The sequence below is a fragment of the Opisthocomus hoazin genome, chromosome 6 (assembly GCF_030867145.1).
Source record: "Opisthocomus hoazin isolate bOpiHoa1 chromosome 6, bOpiHoa1.hap1, whole genome shotgun sequence".
Taxonomy (NCBI): domain Eukaryota; kingdom Metazoa; phylum Chordata; class Aves; order Opisthocomiformes; family Opisthocomidae; genus Opisthocomus; species Opisthocomus hoazin.
In genome coordinates, this window is record NC_134419.1 from 42740162 (window position 1) to 42759835 (window position 19674).

Below are 19674 nucleotides of genomic sequence, written 5' to 3' on the forward strand. Positions count from 1 at the left end.
TTGTTTTGTAATTGTAAAACCATCTTTTGTTTTCCATCTACTATTTCCCCCCTTTCTCTCTCATTATAAACCTGCTTTTCCAAAGCCTAATCCTGTTGGGAAAGAATTTTGTTCCTTCACATTGTTATTGTAGTGGAAATTTATCTCTTGGTGGCAAGTGACTCTTCATTCTTTCCGGTGGATTGTACCTCTAGGTATAGCACCTACTCCTAACACTATTGTCCAGATGCTGGACAGTAGTTTGGCTACTTCTCACAGGCTTTTTTTACCTTTGCTTTTTCTTACTTTGTTCAGAAAGAATCACTAGAATGATACAAATATTTGGAAAGAGAGAGAAGAAATAGTAACATTTGTTCATTCAGCAATTATTATGGAATACAATTAAATTCATAACATCCAAAATTATCATTCCTATGGTTTTTAGCCACTTTCATTACAAACTTTGTTTTTGAATTGTCCCTACTCTCCATTTGCCATTTAATAGTTTTCTGCACTAGGCATTTCTAGGGCACAAAGTTGGTAGCATCGAAGTGTAGCACAGGTTTGCAGCTAAAAGATTTTAGCATAAAATGACGCCAATTCCTTTTCAGTTTAATCATTAATCAACCTTGCATATTCAGACCTCAAGCAAAAATAAATAAATATGCTGAATAAAACTTATCAAACAAATTAAGCTGTATTGCCTAGTTCAGAGAGACAGGTATTTGATAACTACAAATAAAATGAAAAGTTCACCATTAAAAATGATATATTGGCATGTGAGGAGAGACTCTACATTAAGTCATTATATCCTACATTATATCAAATAAAGTAAATTTTTCCTTAGTGAAAAGGGAACAGCAAAGCCAGATGTCATAACAAGCAATCAATAAAAATATTTTGATAAATAAAAGTAACAATGTTGTCCAACACATGATTGGCAACTACTGAAACATAAATTAAACAAATTTCCCATTGCTGCTTATGGGAAAATTATGCAGATTAGAATTTGATTAGGTTTATATCATGAGACTCAATTTGGACTTTTAATCTATTAAGCTCCAATAAATGAGGCATCTGAATAGCTCCCCTGAGCAGCAACAGTAATAACCACAGCAGTCATTTTTTGCAATATGTATTCCAACAATTTCTTTAGCAGCTGATTCCACGTCTTTAAGTACCATTACTTTGTAACTCCTGTGAAAATTTCAGGTGTATGCAGTGAGGAAATGGATCCACATTAAACGCTTAAACAGACATTTTGTGATAATCAACATCTGTCACTCTGTTCTAGCAATATTGTTTTTCCATCAACTTGGACTTACTTACGGTCGACTTCATGGTCTGTGTGGGCTAAATAGTGCCAACAGACGTGTAAATTACTCAAGCTGGAACTGAGCTGGAAATCTCTGGTAAAATGTCATAAAGTTCTCTATAGGCTGGGTCAAAACTAAAATCCCACATTCCAGACTGTTTTGGGGATCAAAGATTTAACTGTGAAGGCCAAGGCCTCATTTTATCAAAGAAATCTGAACTGGATTCCCAGAGCTGAGCTCTCAGACAGGCTGGATTCAGATCAAGACCACCTCTAATTCAGCTGGCAGGTATGCTCCACAGGCCTCCTGCACATTTCCTGCTGTCTAAGCTATTTAGAAGTATCTTAAAAGCTCCTCTCCCATCTTACTCCGTAATGTAAAAAAGCAACTCTTGGCAAAGCCTGCTGATTAGACAGCATATTATGCTCGTCCTGCCAGATTTCACCAAATCCTGTCACAACTTCTTTGTGGACAGGCTGTCATAAAAGCACATAGTCAAGTGACAGTACACAAGTGATTCCCAAAGATTAAATTTGTAGTTGAAAAACTTCAAGGCTTGATTGAATGCTCAGAGTCAAGGGACGTGGATATTGTATTCAAGCGTGAATCTATTTTTTAAAAGAGAGGCTCAACAGTTCCTTCTGTCATTCATGGTTTCACCATATCACTACAAAGGTTCTTTGCAAGCAAAAAACTTTACCAGAACTCCAAACCGAACACCATAAATGGAGGGAAAACTATCAGTCATGCTCTTTGTCATTCAAATACTGCCTTCTGTAACATACACATCTTCACAGTAGCAGGTTTGTTAAACACATCTTAGTAGATATCATGTGTGAAAATGAGTATCAAGTTGTTTTGAACTATGCCACTCTACACAGCACTAACTCAACCAGCTTATCCATAGAAAGTACAACAAATCACTCACATCCAGGTGCAGTTACCGCTGTGGGGAATGACAATTGCCTAAGGAGTACTTGTATATTCCTTCAAACAAAATCATTGTGATCCAAAAATGTAGCTTACTACACCCCTGCTGCAGTTTAATTTGAACCTTGCAAATAACATATGGTGCCCAATTTGAAGCAGGAATAAGGAAACACTATCGTAGGGTTTAGAGTATACTTTCAAACTGCATACATCATCCCATCAGCACAATTATTTGCACTTCAGAATTTTCAGTATTACTGGCCAGTTTGAAAACCATCCCTGTCACGCATGATAAAGTAATAGGAAGGTAAGTACCTCCAGAAAGTACTTCCATTAAAAGAAATGTCAACCCTCTGATACTGAAGTTCACAGGAATGGCTAACACATCAAAACAGCCTTCTACTCTGCTCATCTCAATATCTTATCCCTGTTTTATGTGTCACATATACATTATGCCACATTCTAGTCCACTTTCAATATAGGTTGACTAAATATCAAAATTGGCTAATTTATTCCAATTACCCTTGACTGACTAGAAATAAACAGACAATGAAGATCTCTTTCTCCTCCTCTTTTTTCACATTAAACAAAAATCTAATAGAAATTGCACAGTTATGGAATCAGGATGAATCTGAAGTAGCTCTCTAATTGCGTATTCTTCAATAATGTATCAGTAGCAGTATAGTAGCTACTAATAATATCTAAGGTTATGTAGACACAACTGCCTGAATAACAGCAGTGATACTACTGGTAGTGCCCAGTCTATAAAGTTTGGGAGCCTCTGCTTCATTCAGTACAGGATCCAGAATCAAGAAGCCAGAAAGAAACTTATGCCTCTGATGGCCATTCTAGGGGGAAGAATATCCAAAGCATACAGCCACCAGTGTAAAAAAAAAAAACAGATAACTTGTTCAAATGTATCAAGGAAAAAGGAAAAGTATTCACAAAGCCAGTGAGGTACTGCCTTTTCTTAAGAAAAGATGAACTTTCCATTGCTAAGTTTGCATTATTTTGGCTCACAGTTTTTCCCCTCTTAGTGGATATTAATCTTAGAAGGAAAAGTAATTCATTATCATGATACAATGACTCATATTATTTTATTAGAACTTTTGCTAAAATCTTTAAGGGCTTTGCCTGCCTCTCATAGTTCATTTATCTTTTTATAGTTAAAGAAGTACTAGAAGAAGCATCTCTACACCAGCTCCATATTTAATTTATTTAAATGGGATCCAAAACCCATTACACTAGCAACCAAGCTGGTAAAGACAATGATAACAGTAAAACATAATGTGGTATTCTCTAAGCAGTGAAAATTAAAGGGCGACCATAAAACATATGCCACGGTATCCAGAGCACAGTACAGTCCTACTGAAAACTTCCAGCAAGCAAGGCTTTTTTTTAGTTTTCAGCATTATATTGACTATTTACTGTCATTCATGCATCTAAGTACTACTGTTGGATTTTAAAATGGCATAACCTCTATAACTGCAACAACATATTAACCTTCCTATGCATTATTATTTACTGGAGGGTTAAATGGGTTGATAAACAATAAAATATTTACTTCCTTGTTTGAATTTCATTAGCACTAGCATCAGTGGAAATAGCTGTCCTTTCAACTAGTGGTTTAGAATACTTCTAAGAGTCTTTAGTCTATTTCTTGCTATTTGACAGGATTCTAAGAATAAATATTCAAGTTGTAAAGTGGATTTTTGTAGCTGGTGAGGTAGTTTAAGAAGATTGGATCTGTGGTTTTGAGCAGGGCCAATCTGAAATATAAATCTGCAGATAAATTATAAGGCCTGGTTACATTTGACATCAGAATGTACATTGCCATCGTATAAAAAAAATCAAGACATGTTCCAAATTTTAAGAAGCACCCTCTTTGTCTATCTAATTCAGTCTACAGCTGTCTCACTGAAACTGGAAGATATGTCCGGATAGACAGAGTTCATATTGCCACTCAAGAACTGAATTGCAGATTTAATTGAAGAGTTAATAATAATCCAATTCTCCAATGTTGAGAAACTTGGGAGACAAAAAGGTAAAGTTGCACTTCTTGAGCAAGTAAGCAGAATTACTTCCCTCTCTTGCAGGAAAAGTATTTTGAAACATGCATCACAAGATACTTTGCATAAGTACTTTCTCCCCTTTTTCTCCTGAGAGATTTCCCATTACTTATCAAAGCTCCTGCTTTGACTCCTGCAAGGAAAGTCCCATGGAGAAATGAGTCAAGAGAACTTCAATCTTGGAGGAAAAGGTCAGGAAGGCACTGCCGTCCCCTGACTCCCTTCACTGGTCAGGAAGGGAAAGCAGAGAGATCTTCAATCCCCAGTCCATCCATCCTCTCGTGAATACCTGGAAAGAAACACTCTAGGTCCTTTCCACATTGCTAGCCACCAACTTGGTCTCTACTGTTTGGCAAGTAAAAAGATTAGGACATTCCTTCCCTTTCATGAATGTTAGGTCTCAACACTAGGCTCATCAACATCTGGAAATTTAAAAATAAAAAGCCTGCAATTTTCATTAGTTTTTAGTAAAATTATTTAGTGCTAGACACTAAAAATAAAGAAGAGGAGCTGCGAATGGAAACATTACATGCCGCGTGTCTGGCTAAGAAAGTGTTGTAAATGAGACGTGTCTGGCTAAGAAAATGCTGTAAACAAGACTTCAAATCTGTGTTTAAAAACTCCATGAATGTCATACTTCAAGGAATCTTTTTCCAAGATTTTATGGAAAAATTCATTTCTTACGAACTCTGAAGATCTGGTAGCAAGCAGCAGGCAATGGTATCAACCAGGATATAATAGAGTATCTGAGGTTTACCTGTTTGCTTAGGCACATTTATTAAACTGGAAACAGCAAGGTTGCTAAATTGGAATTATATGGAAAAATCTTTTTGACATTTGTCTGCTAAGCAAGAGTTCACCAAAACATTAAGCATCTTGCCAAACACTGATTTCAAGCCAGAGTAGATTAGATAAATCAATTCAATAGGGATTTTTTTTATATGGGTGAACTTATTTCTGAAAAGTTTGAAGTTACTGTTCTAGGAAGATATCTTCATACATGAAAAGTCAGAATGGGAACAATTCACAAATTATTGAGGATTTACAACAGATATAATTCCTAAAACAAACAGCTTAATATGCTAAAAAAAAATTGTTCCAGTATCTTTTCTGAATTTTATTTTAGTTACAGCATAAACTGTTTTGAAGCAAGTTCACAATTCTGACTAATAGAACATTTGTTCTTAAGAATGTCTCCTATAACCGTAGCATTATTAATCCAATCCATCTGTCCTCAAACAAACAAGAAACAATTCCACCAAGGTTTTCTCAGCCTCCATATGACACTGGCTGATTTCAGTGAAATCTCTCTTTTTTTTTTTTTTTAGAGGCGGCATTAAAAATGTCTGACTATCTTTGCCCTCACTTGGAGACTCATTTTTAAGTCACAGAACAAGCAGACTGACACGAATTCAGCCGAAATTAGGAAGTCCTATGAGGACATCCAATCACGCTACAATCCTGTCTATGTATTTAAGGAAAAACTCTGTAAAGTCAAACTTACACGAATATATATGCTGTTACACTGTAGAGATACTTTGCCTTACCCTACTAACCAGTAATCATGTTCCTGTATTGGTTTTAAGAGTATTTAACACTTAAAGTCGAATATAAAGTTTAAACCAGCAACCAAACCTCAGATCACTATTAAAGGTCCAATCTCAATTATACTTTTGCAGGTTCTGCTTTAAATCTTGAAAGAAAATTCGCAAAAAATCAGATATTCCTATGACATTGCAGAAATCTTATATAATCTTAATCTTGTGTCCAAATAAGTCAGTGCAAAAATTCCCATTAACCATAATTTTATTGGAGTGTGTGGAATAAAAATAAATCACAATACCTAGTGAAGAACAAAGTTTTCTCTTTTTCCTTCAACAAAAATTCCTACCATATCATTTGAAAAATTCATAGATTTACTTTTTCAGGCTTGGTTTGTTCAGATGTTAAAAAGACAAGCTGCAAAAATACATTATTAGGAGCACAGCAGTATTGACTCTCAAATGAACGCTGTGCCTCTGTTCAGCCTGCATATTCAACTCTGCAGATGCTGAAAGGTCTGGAAGGTTCTTGATAACCAGAAGCTCCCAAGTTTTTAGAGACTGCCTATTATGGAAAGTCTGGGCTGCCTCAAATTTAACCGCGTCAAATTTCAAAATCAACAGGTCTGTCTTGATAAATGAATGTCAAATATTTTGTAAGTTTTACCCTAAAGCTATCGAAGTCCTGCAGCTCACTAGCAAGTGTCAGATTCTGCTGTTCTACAACGGATATTGCAGACTAGGGTGTAACTGGAAGGAAGAAGGAACTAAAATCTGGCTTTCTCCCGTACCGTTATTAGACTGGTGGAATCTGCTGGATATTGATGCTTTGGATCTCTTCCACACTAAAGCAAAACCAGTGATGCTGATCTCTGAATTCATGTATGTCCTTTAAAAAAAACAACCACCTTTTTGCATATAAATAACCATTTATTAAACAAACAATAAGTACTGAAGCAAAGAAAGACACCAGAATTACGCTCATGAGGCTGTCTGCTATGGTACATAACTTTCAAACTATCTTGTAATCCTGTAATATATTATCTATATGTTCCATTTTCTTGAAGTTATCTTCATAAGCAAGATGCCATCACAAGTATCGTGGGCATTGGAACTATTTTTAATTTTCATTTAAAGAGCAATTAAAGAAAGACAATGGATACACAAGATAATAAAGTAAGTGATTAGCAGCATGCAAATGACATAGGCTTAATGATAATACCCTGTTCTATTCTCCAAAGGGCCTGTTGAGAGAAACCCTTCCTACATGTGGTTGTGCAGCTAATGTGCCTCAGCCTACAATTACAACATTGCTGACACCATTAACCACTGCAACAACATCACTTCAGGAAATCTTTGTTGCCTCATTAAAATGCAAAGGGTCAGGTAATTTACCAGCATTGTGTGTCTACTTTTGTTGTGGGTAATTAGCAAGCATTACCCAGCATGGACTCCTACTGGGAAATAGGGAAACTGAAATATTAAAAATATAATTTTTAAAAAATTTGATGGGACTTTGAAAGATCCACGAGTATAACCTCAACACACTTTTGTATTCAAGGGGTCACAAAATACAGACCTTATATACATTTAATGTCACAAGATATTATGGTTGGTTATTTTAGAAACTAAACTTCAAATTAAAAAAAAATTTACTCTTGTATAATTGGATCTAGATACATATCTCCTTTTGCAATTAAGAACTTTTAAAAAAGACAGAGACAGAGAAGCAAAACACCCAGAGAAGCAAAACGCCTTACAGTTTCTTAAGGACTTAAAGAACCAAATGGCTTCTTCAAAAAGACTTTTTTTAAAGTTAAAACCCAGAGATTGGTGTAGTACCTTCTAATACCCTTGTTCCCTTTCTTCTTGCTAATTGAAGTCCCATATCATCATTTAAAGCAACCTTGATAACATTCACTACTGGTTCACCATCTTGTCAGGGAGCAGAATGGTCTCTTATTCTTTAAATGGAAGTTTTGGAACATAAAACACATTCCAATAAAAGTGAACAGAAAATTATGAATTCATTAAACTACTTTGGTATCTTGCGCTATATATAATATTTATATTCCAACTACTGTAAAATATGCTTTAATATCTTTAGGCAACTATAAGGACTTAAATATTTATAAAATGGCTAAAGATAAAGTATAGCTTTCTTATTCCTACATACAGATGATGTAAGGCATGCAATCAAAGACAATAACACTTTCAACCCATTTGTCATCTTAAAGGAGCCTTTCAACTTCAGATCCCTTGTGTGCAATCTACATAAGAGTTGTTGCCTACATAGGCAACTCCAGAGGAGTTTGCTCCTTAAAAACTACCAGGAGTGCTATACTTCACATAAAACAGGGTTTTCTGAAAATGGAGACAAAACTATAAATTTGCAGACAAAACAGCTCCAAGTGGGGCTTCAAAATACTGCTGTATTTATCTCTGGGACATCTGGGAACAGGAAGCATTTTGATTTAATATTTCATAACATTGAGGCAATTGCTTCCTTGCCTGGTGTATAATTAATGCTCATAAAAAGAGCGGGGGTTTTTTATTCCTCAGCATCAGAAATGTACAAAATAGTACACCTTCATAATAGGGGGTTTGCTTTCAAGATGTTGAACAGCAGATAATAATGAAATAGAGTCACCATGAATTTACAACAGTCTTGGGATGGTTAAATATATTTATAGTTCAAGTGTGAAATCACGTCTTGATGTACTGTACGATCTACCTCCTTTGCCCAGTTTTATCTTTCTCCGGCTGAGGCAGAAGGTGTCTTGAAGGCAGAGAAGAAAGAGGCAATTGTGAAAGCTTGAAGGTATTTGGGCTAGGACCTTACAGAATTTCTCCAGTACAGGGAAACTGTGTCCAAGAAACGCGTTTCTCCAGCCATTCCCCAAAGCATTTTTAGGTTATAAGCAACAGAACTGAGAACCTCTTATCAATAGTTTTTCTCTCTTCCAAGGAAAGCTTTGAGAGAGATGGGAGACTGTTCTCCATGTGTGCAAGTTCCAGCAGCTAAGGTTAGCGTCCAGCCTCCAGGAAAATACAAGAAATGCAAATGATGCTGGGCAGGAACTTTTCTGCAAAGGGTTTGTTGTGAAGGCTGGAAAGCTAGCAAGGTCCTAACATAGATGGCTTCTAGAGCACAAGAAACAAAGTTAAGTGAACAGCCTCTCTCCCACCCAGCCACTTTAGTTTATTTAAGTCCAAATCTTGCAAAGACTTGCACCTAATCTAACTTTACACAGGTGGATAGTTTCATTGAAGTCAGAGAGATTTATTAACCTGTATAACATTGAGCACATAAGTTTTGGAACAAGCAAGGCATCAGATTGTAAACTTGCCAGGGCAAAGGCCATATTTTATTCTTGTGTATATCAGGACTATGACAACAGGCTCTTAATCCCATCTAGAGCTCCAGTGTGCTACCACAAAATAAATAACAGCTATCAGCTGATCTATCTAGTTCAGCAGGATAAGAAATTATGTGCATGTTGCAAAAAGGTAATACCAAGTTATTTATCACAGTGATCTAATCCTCCAAGATTGGATTTTTTTGTGAGCAAATGCTGATGTGGGACATGAGCAGGGAAGTTAGAATACCCTTATCTCATTTTTCAGTTATTAATTTCATAGTCAGCCTTTGTTCTAAATAACAATAATGAAACTGAACTACAACAAACACGTCAAAATACTGTTAGTTAAACAGCAGCCAAAGAACCAAGTAGAAAATTTTGTTAATTGGATTATTATTTTTGTCATTTACAACGACTGATGCTAGCAAAAATACAAGGAGCATTCAGAAACACACAGCATAAAAACATCCTTCATCAGGTATAACCCATACACTAAATTATTAATACTGAAAAACCAATAACCCTGATGTCAATGCAAAACACTTGCCATATTTGCAAACATGACTGGTAGGATTGATACTGTCTAGAAGAAAATTTTTCAAAATATCTATGTGATTTACGAAATTATGAGCTATCTTTAAGCATAACAAGCCTAAACTACATTGATTTGCAAAGACACACAGGAATCTAACTGTCGAAAAGATTAAAGTTAGTGCCATAGCTCACTGACACTTATAAAAATTACCCCAAATCTTTTGGTTTTTGCCAGCATGATTCATTTATTTATTTTTAATATTACATCTTCATTTAATAGTCTACATTTACTTCCATGCTTTCCTAAGGAGTTCAAGTAACTCCTTAAACTCTGAAATTATTTAGCTGGCTTGAGTAGAGTTTGATTTTCTGTATTTGAAGGTAAGGATCTTTATTTTTACATTTTCATGTAATATAGCAAATTAAACACAGGAAACAATGCTGGAGTTGCCACAGAATATTGAATTCCATAACAGCTTAAAAAGTAACTGCGTCTATGATTATCAAACCCTATATTCTGAAATCTTCACTTAAACACTTTCTCTTCTAACTACAAATAAGAGAAATAACAGTCAACATTCACCAAAACCCCCTCCTTCAGGAACGAAACTATCGTTTTGAACTTTAACATCTCTAACAGCATTACAATACAGTTATCTCAGAAAGTGACACAAAACCTTTGCTAACCAAACATTTCAGACAGTATTTATCCTTTCCCCTTGTTTAAGACTCTTCTCTCCAAGTTGGATAATACTGTTGTTCTCTCTCTTTTGCTAACATTTCAGAGATAAGACAATCAAGAATTATTGATTGGCAGAGGTGAGAAAGAATATATTACCTGAATCTACAATGGAAAGTAGATCTCAAATTCATTTTAATAGGAAATTTCTTGCAGTAGATTGCGAGACTAAGTCTATCAAAAATTGCAATAATTTAAGAATTAATTGACAGATTGTGAAATAAACCTAATGAAACTCAGGGGCTAACTGCTTTTGTCCTTTCAAACAAAGTTTAAGCCAGCTCCAACAAAAAATGATGATGAAGCCATCAGTGATTTTTAAAGTAACTGGATCAAATGAAACTAAACTTGCACAAGGCTATTTTAGCTTGTGTAATCTGTTACACTCAAAAGTCCATGTGTGAAATTCTGAGTATGTTCACCTGATTTTATAGGATTTTCTCCAGAAGAATCCTGCCATGATGTACAAGATGTATTATCCAGGAGTTCATCCCCTCTTTATTTTTTTCTCTTTATTCTTTCTTGCTGGAGGATCTATTACAAGAACTGTAAATGTAGGCGTTAAAAAGATCTCTATGTGTTGAAATAGTGTTTCTAGGGAAAATTCTCATAAGTTGAAGTCATTCAGAAAACAGCTGCAATTGTTACTATGCTGAAATACATCTACCCTGCTGTACTGTGATCTGTCTTGTAATGTCTATAGAAAAAATGTTGCCATACAGCCTCCCCTTTCTGTACTTTAGACTTGCTTGGAGCCATAAGATCACTTTTCTTTATTGTTCAGTAAGTGTTTTTTAATGAAATGTACTGCTCTTATTACACAGGACTCAAAATAAGATCTAAATCACTATCCAATAAAAGAAAATTATTGAGTTGGATATCTAAAGTTACGACCCAGAGGCTACTCTGGTACAGTATTTATAAATCTCTAAACATTTAAGTATAATTGTCTTTCTGGTTTTTGGGAAGAAAGCCAAATAGCAGTTTTAGTTACAACTGAAGAAAAATACTATGTGTTGGGCCCTGTTCTTCTGGTGGGTAAAACAGCAAACAAAATTCCCACAATGTAAGACTCCGAAAGAAAACAGAAGAAACATGAAAAACTAAATGGGAACAGTCAACTGTTGCTGCTTGAAGAAGAAAGGATGGAAAGGTCAACAGAATGAGGGAAAGGAGAACTACTGGAGCTCTCCCAACATAATTGCCAAGGCAGGGCCCATCCCAGACTCAACCTTCCTGGGTACTTTGGAAGAATATTATGGCTAGAGAGCACAAATGTGTAACATGGATCTAATACCCTGTGGTCTTCTCTCCAAAATACTTCTTGAAAAAATAATCTCAGTATGAAAATCAAGAAGGGTCAAGGGACAATAAAAACAAATTTCTCACATTTGAGGGTGACTTATTTTCTCCATCACAAATACAACTCTTTCCTTCTATGAAGACCATCAGTCAACATCTACAACAGGAACTGGAAGCTAAAAGCAGGACTTCCTTTGTCACTAATAAGACATCTGACTGAGTTTATGAGGCATTTCATGAAGAGATGGGCCAAGCTCCGGCTTTACAGCATTTAGTATCTCTCTTAATGAAAGTCATAGTTTGCTGCGACTTCAGTGGGATACACTTTGGCCTTTCGGCCCTTGGAACCTAGGTCTCCCAAAGGCAACAAACTGCCCTGATGATTTCCAAAACCTCATTTCAGGACATCGGAGTCTGCACCCCTAACCTCTAATGAGTCTAAGGAGTTGCCCAGTCAGCTTTGAAACATTCAATGCAGACAGCCATGAGAATGCTTTCAACATGAAGCTTTCAACAACACAGGTGCAATTTGAAAGATTTTCTTCTTTTCGAGCAGAATTATGCATTTTATGGAAAGGAGACCAGCAAATCCTTCCAGGACAGTTAGTAAGCTTCTCTTTCTAAGGAAGGTACCTTGTTTCCATTTACAGTTCTGTGTAGTCATGCGTTTGGACACATGTTGCTAGACAGCTGATGATGAACATAGATGTGACAACTTAGATAGTCTACTGTCATCTGCTCTGGGTACTCCAGGGTCCTTCGTAGCTCTAGTCCAGAATATGTTTTGTTTTCTGTGCCTTGAGCTATTTTATTCTTCTTCAGGTCAAAGCAGAGCACTCCAGTTGGTTAAGATGCAGTTCTGGCAGGATCAATTAGGACTCGAGGCAGGCAGACCAGAGGATAAAATTGTTGTCACACTACTTAGAGAAGGTCCAGATAATTAATGCTACCCAGTCCAAAAGCCTGGAAACATTCTAACAGTATAAAGAGACACTAGCAAGTCTTTGTCTCTGTGTGAGAACTGCTGTGTGTATATTAAGTTCATCTTGAACTAATAATGAGAAAATCCTTTGGCGATATAAACCAGATTAATTCAGTAGACTGTATTTCAACAGTTAACTTTATCCATTGGGAATTGGTGGCCCTCTTGTTACACAACTTCCCTATCAGGAAGGCTTGCTGTCATATGTCCACCCTCCCATTCCTTCTACAAGGCATTTCCTCTCAATCAGTCCTCTCAGACTGCATCTGGGCTCCGTTGGTGGTGCAATGCTACAATCCTGGTTGCAAAGGGCGGGTTTGGATGGATACAGAAGGTCAGCTAGCGATGAATGTTTACATGCCTAGGGCTGGAAGTGACTTTGGTGTTAAACTAGGTGATGAGGGTGAGGCTTTGGGGAAAAGAGAATGACATCCCCAAATTTCTGGGTTCTTTTTCCACTACCAACTTAGAACAAAGGAGTTATAGATATGCCCCTATGCTTCAGCACTGGCCAATGACTACAGCTTATCTGATGGTTAAATAAATTTGCATCCTGCTTTTTATGGCACACTTCTTGCACTGGTGTTCACATTTGTCTAACACTGGAGTGATATAATCACAAATACAAACTTAAAGAATCCTTGTGCATTCAATAATCTATCAATTAAATGATTGCAACTTTTTTTCTATTTCAGAGGCATAGACATAAACTATGTATCAGGTTTTTGTATGAGATTCCATTGCTTAGTGAGTGCAAAATAATACTAGCTTATTACTTAGAATAGCAAGGGTAAGATTACGCTGTTAATTCCCTCATCAAAAATCTCGCAGCTCAGCCCATATGCTTCTAAGGCTGTTCACATAATTTGTTTTGTTTCCTCTCTTTTCAACACCCTGTCACAGGTCAGCTGACATTCTTCCACGCACCCAGATTTTCTAATGTCAATGATTCCTATGATCAGTAATAGGGGTCACGGAAAAGAACAGCACAGAACACTCTTTCAAGGGATGGTGTTGGTGAGGAATGTCTTAATTCAAATCATACATTCAGATCTAGAAAAATTCAGATTGGCAATACACCAGCTAACATGTTAGGGATAAGTAAGTCAAATAATACACAAATATTTAAGCAAAAATAAAATGTCAGCTTGCTCTGTAAACAAAGGTACTTAATTGCCAGTAAGGAGCTATGAGGTAGTTCTAGTATGCTGCTTGTTGACCAGCAAAAGTTGAATCATGTGGTTTATATAATTGTCATGATAGTTGTGTCTACCATACGTTAAAGCTGCATTTCATAGACAAAAATGTCACATTGGATAGAATTTCCAGTAAAGTTTGTGCTATCTATTGATCTAATTGCTTCTGACAGTCTAACCATTGTATTCAAGGTCTTTCAAGAAAATTTACTGTACTGGAGCAATGCAACCAATTCAGGAGCTGTGGATACCATAAGCAGAGAATTTACTGGGAAGATGATTATTTTCTGAAGCAACTGCTTTTTGAAGAACCCTTCCCTAGTAGGTGCTCCCAACTAAAATGGGTTACCTGCCTTATGTTCTGCCCTGTTTCCCAGAAAAACTACAGAGTTACCTTTTTTTTTTCATATACAGACTGATATCTACCCAAAGAAGTGTCCAAAACTTCTAAAAATGTGTTAACCTACCATGCCTCTGCTTCTCTTTGCATCGGCAACATTGAACAGGGCTGAAGGGATTTGGACCATGGGCCCAGTCTACACCTCCTGATCTATAGGGGCTGTGCTGAAGCAGCATCCTGGATATTATAGAATCATAGAACAATTCAGGCTGGAAGGGACATCAGTGGGTCTCTAGCCTGTCTTCCTGATCAAAGCAGGGTCAGTTACGAGGTCAGATCAGGTTCTTCAGGGTTTTATGCAGTCAGGTCTTGAACACCTCCAAGAACGCCTCCTGAAAGGAGGTTGTAGTGAGGAGGGTGTTGGTCTCTTCTCCCAAGTAACTAGCGATAGGATGAGAGCCAATGGCCTCAAGTTGCATCAGGGGAGGTTTAGATTGGATATAAAGAAAAATTTCTTTACTGAAAGAGTGGTCAAGCATTGGAACAGGCTGCCCAGAGAAGTGATGGAGTCACCATCCCTGGAGGTGTTCAAAAAATGTGTAGTCATGGCACTTCGGGACATGGTGTAGTAGGCATGGTGGTGTTGGGTTGACAGTTGGACTTGATGATCTTAGAGGTCTTTTTCAACCTTAGTGATTCTATGACGGAAAGCAATAAGTGACAGGTGTTCATGTGGTGCACAAGACTGTTATATTGCTAGTTTTTTCCATCTTCATTCAGGGATGATTTAAAATCCAGTGTACTCGCAGAGGTAAAATACAACAGCCAAGTGTTGGAAATATCACTAACCTAGGAGCAAAGGCAGAGGAAGGAAATTCTCCGAAGACTGCCCATGCTCAAGAACAGGAAGGAAAAGAGGAAAGGGGTGAGACAAACAGATTGTATTTTTTGATGATTAAAATCACATGTGTGATAGGAGAGAGAGAGAGACACTTGACAAAGAATAGCCAAAAGACTGGTAGTGAAGGTACGCATCTGGTTTTGAGATACAAAATTTCAAATCCCAGGTCTAAACCAGCAAAATGAGGAACCTGTCTTCCACTTCCACAATGACTTTCCTAATGATGACTGTAAGCTGTCACAGTGGAAGTCAGTCTCACAAAGTTTTAAGGGAAGAACTCTAAAATATTTGGGGTTGTGTTGCTTCCAGGCCACACGTTTGAAACTTCAAACACTCATGGAACTGAAAAAACACTTTCTTCCTCTTCTTCTCTAAATCTACTTGTTGTCTAGAGAACTATCCAACCTGACTTTGAAAATTTCAAACTTTTAGTTTCCTGATACAATTTAACTCCAGTATTAAATTCCACAGTTTTATGGCTGATTCTAAGAAAGAGTTTTCCATGTTCAAGAAGTTTCCATATTCAAGATGTTACACCCCTGCCTCTGATTTTTGGCTCATAATTCTTATTTCCTGATTAGAGTGTAGAGAGGAAAAACTGAACTTAATCTTAGTTCTCGCAGTCCTTGAAGGAAAACGATCTCCAGGTCAGCCTCACAGGGAAATTGCAGCCCAAAGCAGTATCCTTCCTACACCTACATTTATAGCAGGGGGAATCCAGAGAGACCCAGAGGGAATATTTACTGAATATGAAGGTAGGACTTCAGCTGCATAAGCTGCAAGACCCTTTAGGGGTGGAATGATGATTGTTTTTACACTGATGGTCTTTGCCAGGGTGCTTATGACTGCTTTGCACCTGCTTTGCACAGGCACAGTTGGTGTAAAATAGCCTTTGGCTACCTATGAATCAGTCCCCTACTCTCAGCAGAGACAGAAGGATTTTGTTCAATGTCCTTAAACGGAATGAGTACATGTCAAACCATGGGAAGAAATCAGCTTTGAGTTAATTCGAAGTAGCTTTTTGAGCAAGGAGGCACAGCAACTGTAGAGACACTTAACTTTAAAATCGTGTTCTTTTTATTTTAGGTTTTGGCTTCTGTTACTCAGATCTTTTTCTCTGTGGCTGCAACATGCTTTATATATAAAAGAAATCTTGTTAGACAGAAGCTTCAGGTATTCCAAAGTGAGTATGAGTCAGCCATGGCTATATAACAGCAACTATCCTGGTAAGAAAGCCACAGAGCAGGGCAGGGTGAGCAAGCAACAATTTTATGTTTTCTTGAAAAATTTAAAAATGAGAAAAAATGCTAGTTGCACATTCATTCATTTTTCCTCTGCAAGATGTGCTTTGCGACGTAGCAGAGAAACTACGTGACTATCCCTTTAAAAGCCATCATACCAATCAGCAGGTTTAACTGTCAAGCAAGCTGATGTAGGGCTCTTTGAATTACTGAGTGAGGGATATTCTTCCTGCCACATCCTGTCCCCTGTAGGCACTGCAGAGAAGTATTATAGGGCAGTCCTTACCTTGGGAATTAGCCTGCAAGACCCCAATGCTGTCATCAAACTGCATAGATTTGATGTTGAGTGACGCCAAGATGCATTCCTTGTCCTGCAGCGAAGCATCATCAATATTATTCTGATTGGCTGACAGGATAACGCACATGTCGCAGAGGTTGATGTTGACAGCCCTTAAATCAGCCCGACTTAATGGTGTACCCTTCGGCACAGAGAAAAAAAAAGGGGGGGGGGGGGGGAGGAGAGGAAAAAAAAAGAAAAACAAATTAAAGATAGAGAAGGAGCTTTGGGAAATTATTTAACAAGTATCTTTTTTATGCTCTGACATTAAGCTGGTCTAACTATGTGCCAGGGAATAGGAGATGTGCGCTAATCTAAAGGGTAGTTGGTGCTGATGGCAGCATTTTAGGTTCAGTCTCAATACTCAGTCAAGCTATTACTAACAAACAAGAAACAGGAATAATGCCAGCATTCTACATCTCATCGGTGACTTGAAATTGTCTTGATTTAAGTTGCTATCATGTGGCAACCTCTGGCTCTCTGAATATAACAAGGGGTGTGTTTTAAATGCCTATTTATCTACCACCAAGTCACAATGGTCTTGGGCAAAAGAACAGCAATTTTAAGTGGAAAGCATTATGTGTCTTACACAATTGGAATGCAATCAGGATAAAGCTATTTTTTTCTACCTGAAGCAATCCACAAAAAAGGTTAATCCTTTTCAATGCATGTTTTTGGTGCCTCTAGAAGGAAAACACACTGATCTTCAAGGTTGTGTGATTAAACCATTTGAAACAGAAACAAGACTTATCTTAATGGGCACAACTCACGCCACATTCCCTGCTTCCACAATTCTCAATCAGAGACTACAATAATCAAAATGTTGTGGTAGTCTGTGGGGTTGTTTCATAGTTAATGCAAATGAGACACAGCACTTAACCCATTACATTTTGTTTAAATATAACACTTGCTTTTCACATCCAGCAGCCCACACCTCTAGTTACAGAATATTAAGCCTATGTCAGGGGGGTGGCAAGGTCCAGGGAAAAACAGATTTTTTTATGGATACTAGATTCTGCTCTGCTGCCTCACACGGTTTGCTACCCAAAGAGCCTAACGATGATGAGGAGACTAAGCTGCCCCCTTGTCACACAGAAACTTTCATCAAGCCGAGTCAAGACCCTGCTCTTCCACCTCCTGATCACTCATGGTGATCATCTCCTAAACTCCACTGAGAATATTCAATACAAAAGTGACTTTAAAATGCACAAAGTGAAGGCAGAGCTCAGTTCTTACTCAGTGACTGCCACCCGGTTTCAGCCTGACTATTCCACGTTACTCTCAATAATTTGAGGCAGGAAACCTTGTGGAAAACAGTTTCTATTGAACTGATATGATTTAGTTATAAAGTACTCAAAAGTTGGGATATGATTATTCCTGCCACCTTAATTCTGCCCTTTGTGTCTGTACTGTGCACCAAGTGAAGCAGGATTCCTGTGGGGAAAAATAATATGCAATCATGTAATTAATTAAAGGCTTACTCCTAATGATTTTATGCAAAGGGACAGAATTAAGGCTGCCTGAGGATAATTAAAATTGGCATTTGCCTACTTTTTAAGAGTTTACTCAGCAGCTTAAATGCCTCTTTTAATACAGACTTTAAATGAAATTTCCACTTTTTTTTTTTACACCAGAACAAATGTTGTTATATTGAGCTGTAACCGCATCCCCATCAGATATCAGCAGCCGGTTTTACCTCGTGAACCAAAGCACAGAGAAGTAGGAAATGAGTTTGAGTGGCCTGCCTTTAACACTCATTCCTACCAGCATGATCTCAGAAACTTTAGTGAGGACTTTTAAATTAGTATAATTAGAGCCAAATAACGATGATATTTTTAACTTTATATCACCATCTTGAACCAGATTGGCTGGGAAAAAAAAAAAAGAAAATGCAGTAATGAGGTCTGCGTGATCTGCAGCACCCTTGATTACCGTGTAAAATACAAATCCTTTACACATTCTGTATTTTTAAAGGTGCGTTAACTAGCTATTTAAGCTGTTTAACTCGAAATTAGTCCAAAACTACTCTAAATTTTGGTGCAATTTGGGTGCAAACTGATTGGGGAGTGTCAAAGTGGTGTACATTTCCTTCATGCCTCTTGAGAATTCAGAATCTAAATATTACAAATATGTATTATAATAATGGATACACATTATAGTAGTAGTTTGGAAGTAGCAGGTGGATTCTATTCTGCTCCACAGTTCAACAGCATTATTAATTTCATTCTGATTCCATAGTCTTTAGCCTTCACTGTGCCTGGAATTAAAAGGGATTGGCAGGAAGGGGAGGATATTAATTGTCCAAACCTGATATTGACACCATTTTTGTGACAGCAGAGAATCTTGTGACACCATCTGTTGGATCAATTTACAGAAAAAAAGCCAAGGGCTACCACTAAAACTGCATTTACAGTAACAAAGACCTATAGCCTGAATTGATCGGGAAGTGAAGGCAGTCTTCCCACTATATAGCTATTTTCCCAGTTCTTCAGTTTAGGTTACATCCACCATCGATGTATTTATTTTCAACTGCTGAAATGTAATTATTAAGAACTGGTAAATACATAATTTTTCTTTATGATAAAAACATACAAACTAACTTTACTCTGAACAGACAGAGAATTCTCTTTCGTACTTATACCGTGGGCTCGTTTCTCTCCTGCCTACGTCTTTGTGGGTCATTTATAGCTATGACCACCTAAGATCACTTGGAGGGCTTCGTTTGTTTGTCCTGGAGCTGATGTTTCTACATTTTGGGCATAGGATTGAATGATAATGATATATAGGAGAAAAAGGACATCTGATTTGTAGTGTTAATGGTTGACCCTACTAAAAACAATAGGAGCTTTTCATTGATTTCAAAAGGGTCAGGGTTTTGCCATGCTCCCATATATGAGCATGGCAG

The 19674-nt window shown here is 37.3% G+C and overlaps 1 protein-coding gene across 21 annotated transcripts in view; it reads right to left on the reverse strand.

Annotated features, from left to right (window-relative positions):
• Positions 1–19674, reverse strand: part of KCNMA1 (potassium calcium-activated channel subfamily M alpha 1) — a 510287-nt gene that overhangs the window by 39175 nt on the left and 451438 nt on the right. For all 21 annotated transcript variants that reach the window (XM_075422929.1, XM_075422930.1, XM_075422928.1 and 18 more), the window contains one exon: positions 16719–16911. In XM_075422929.1, the coding sequence (XP_075279044.1) occupies positions 16719–16911 (193 nt within the window). The remainder of the gene's footprint in view (positions 1–16718; positions 16912–19674) is intronic.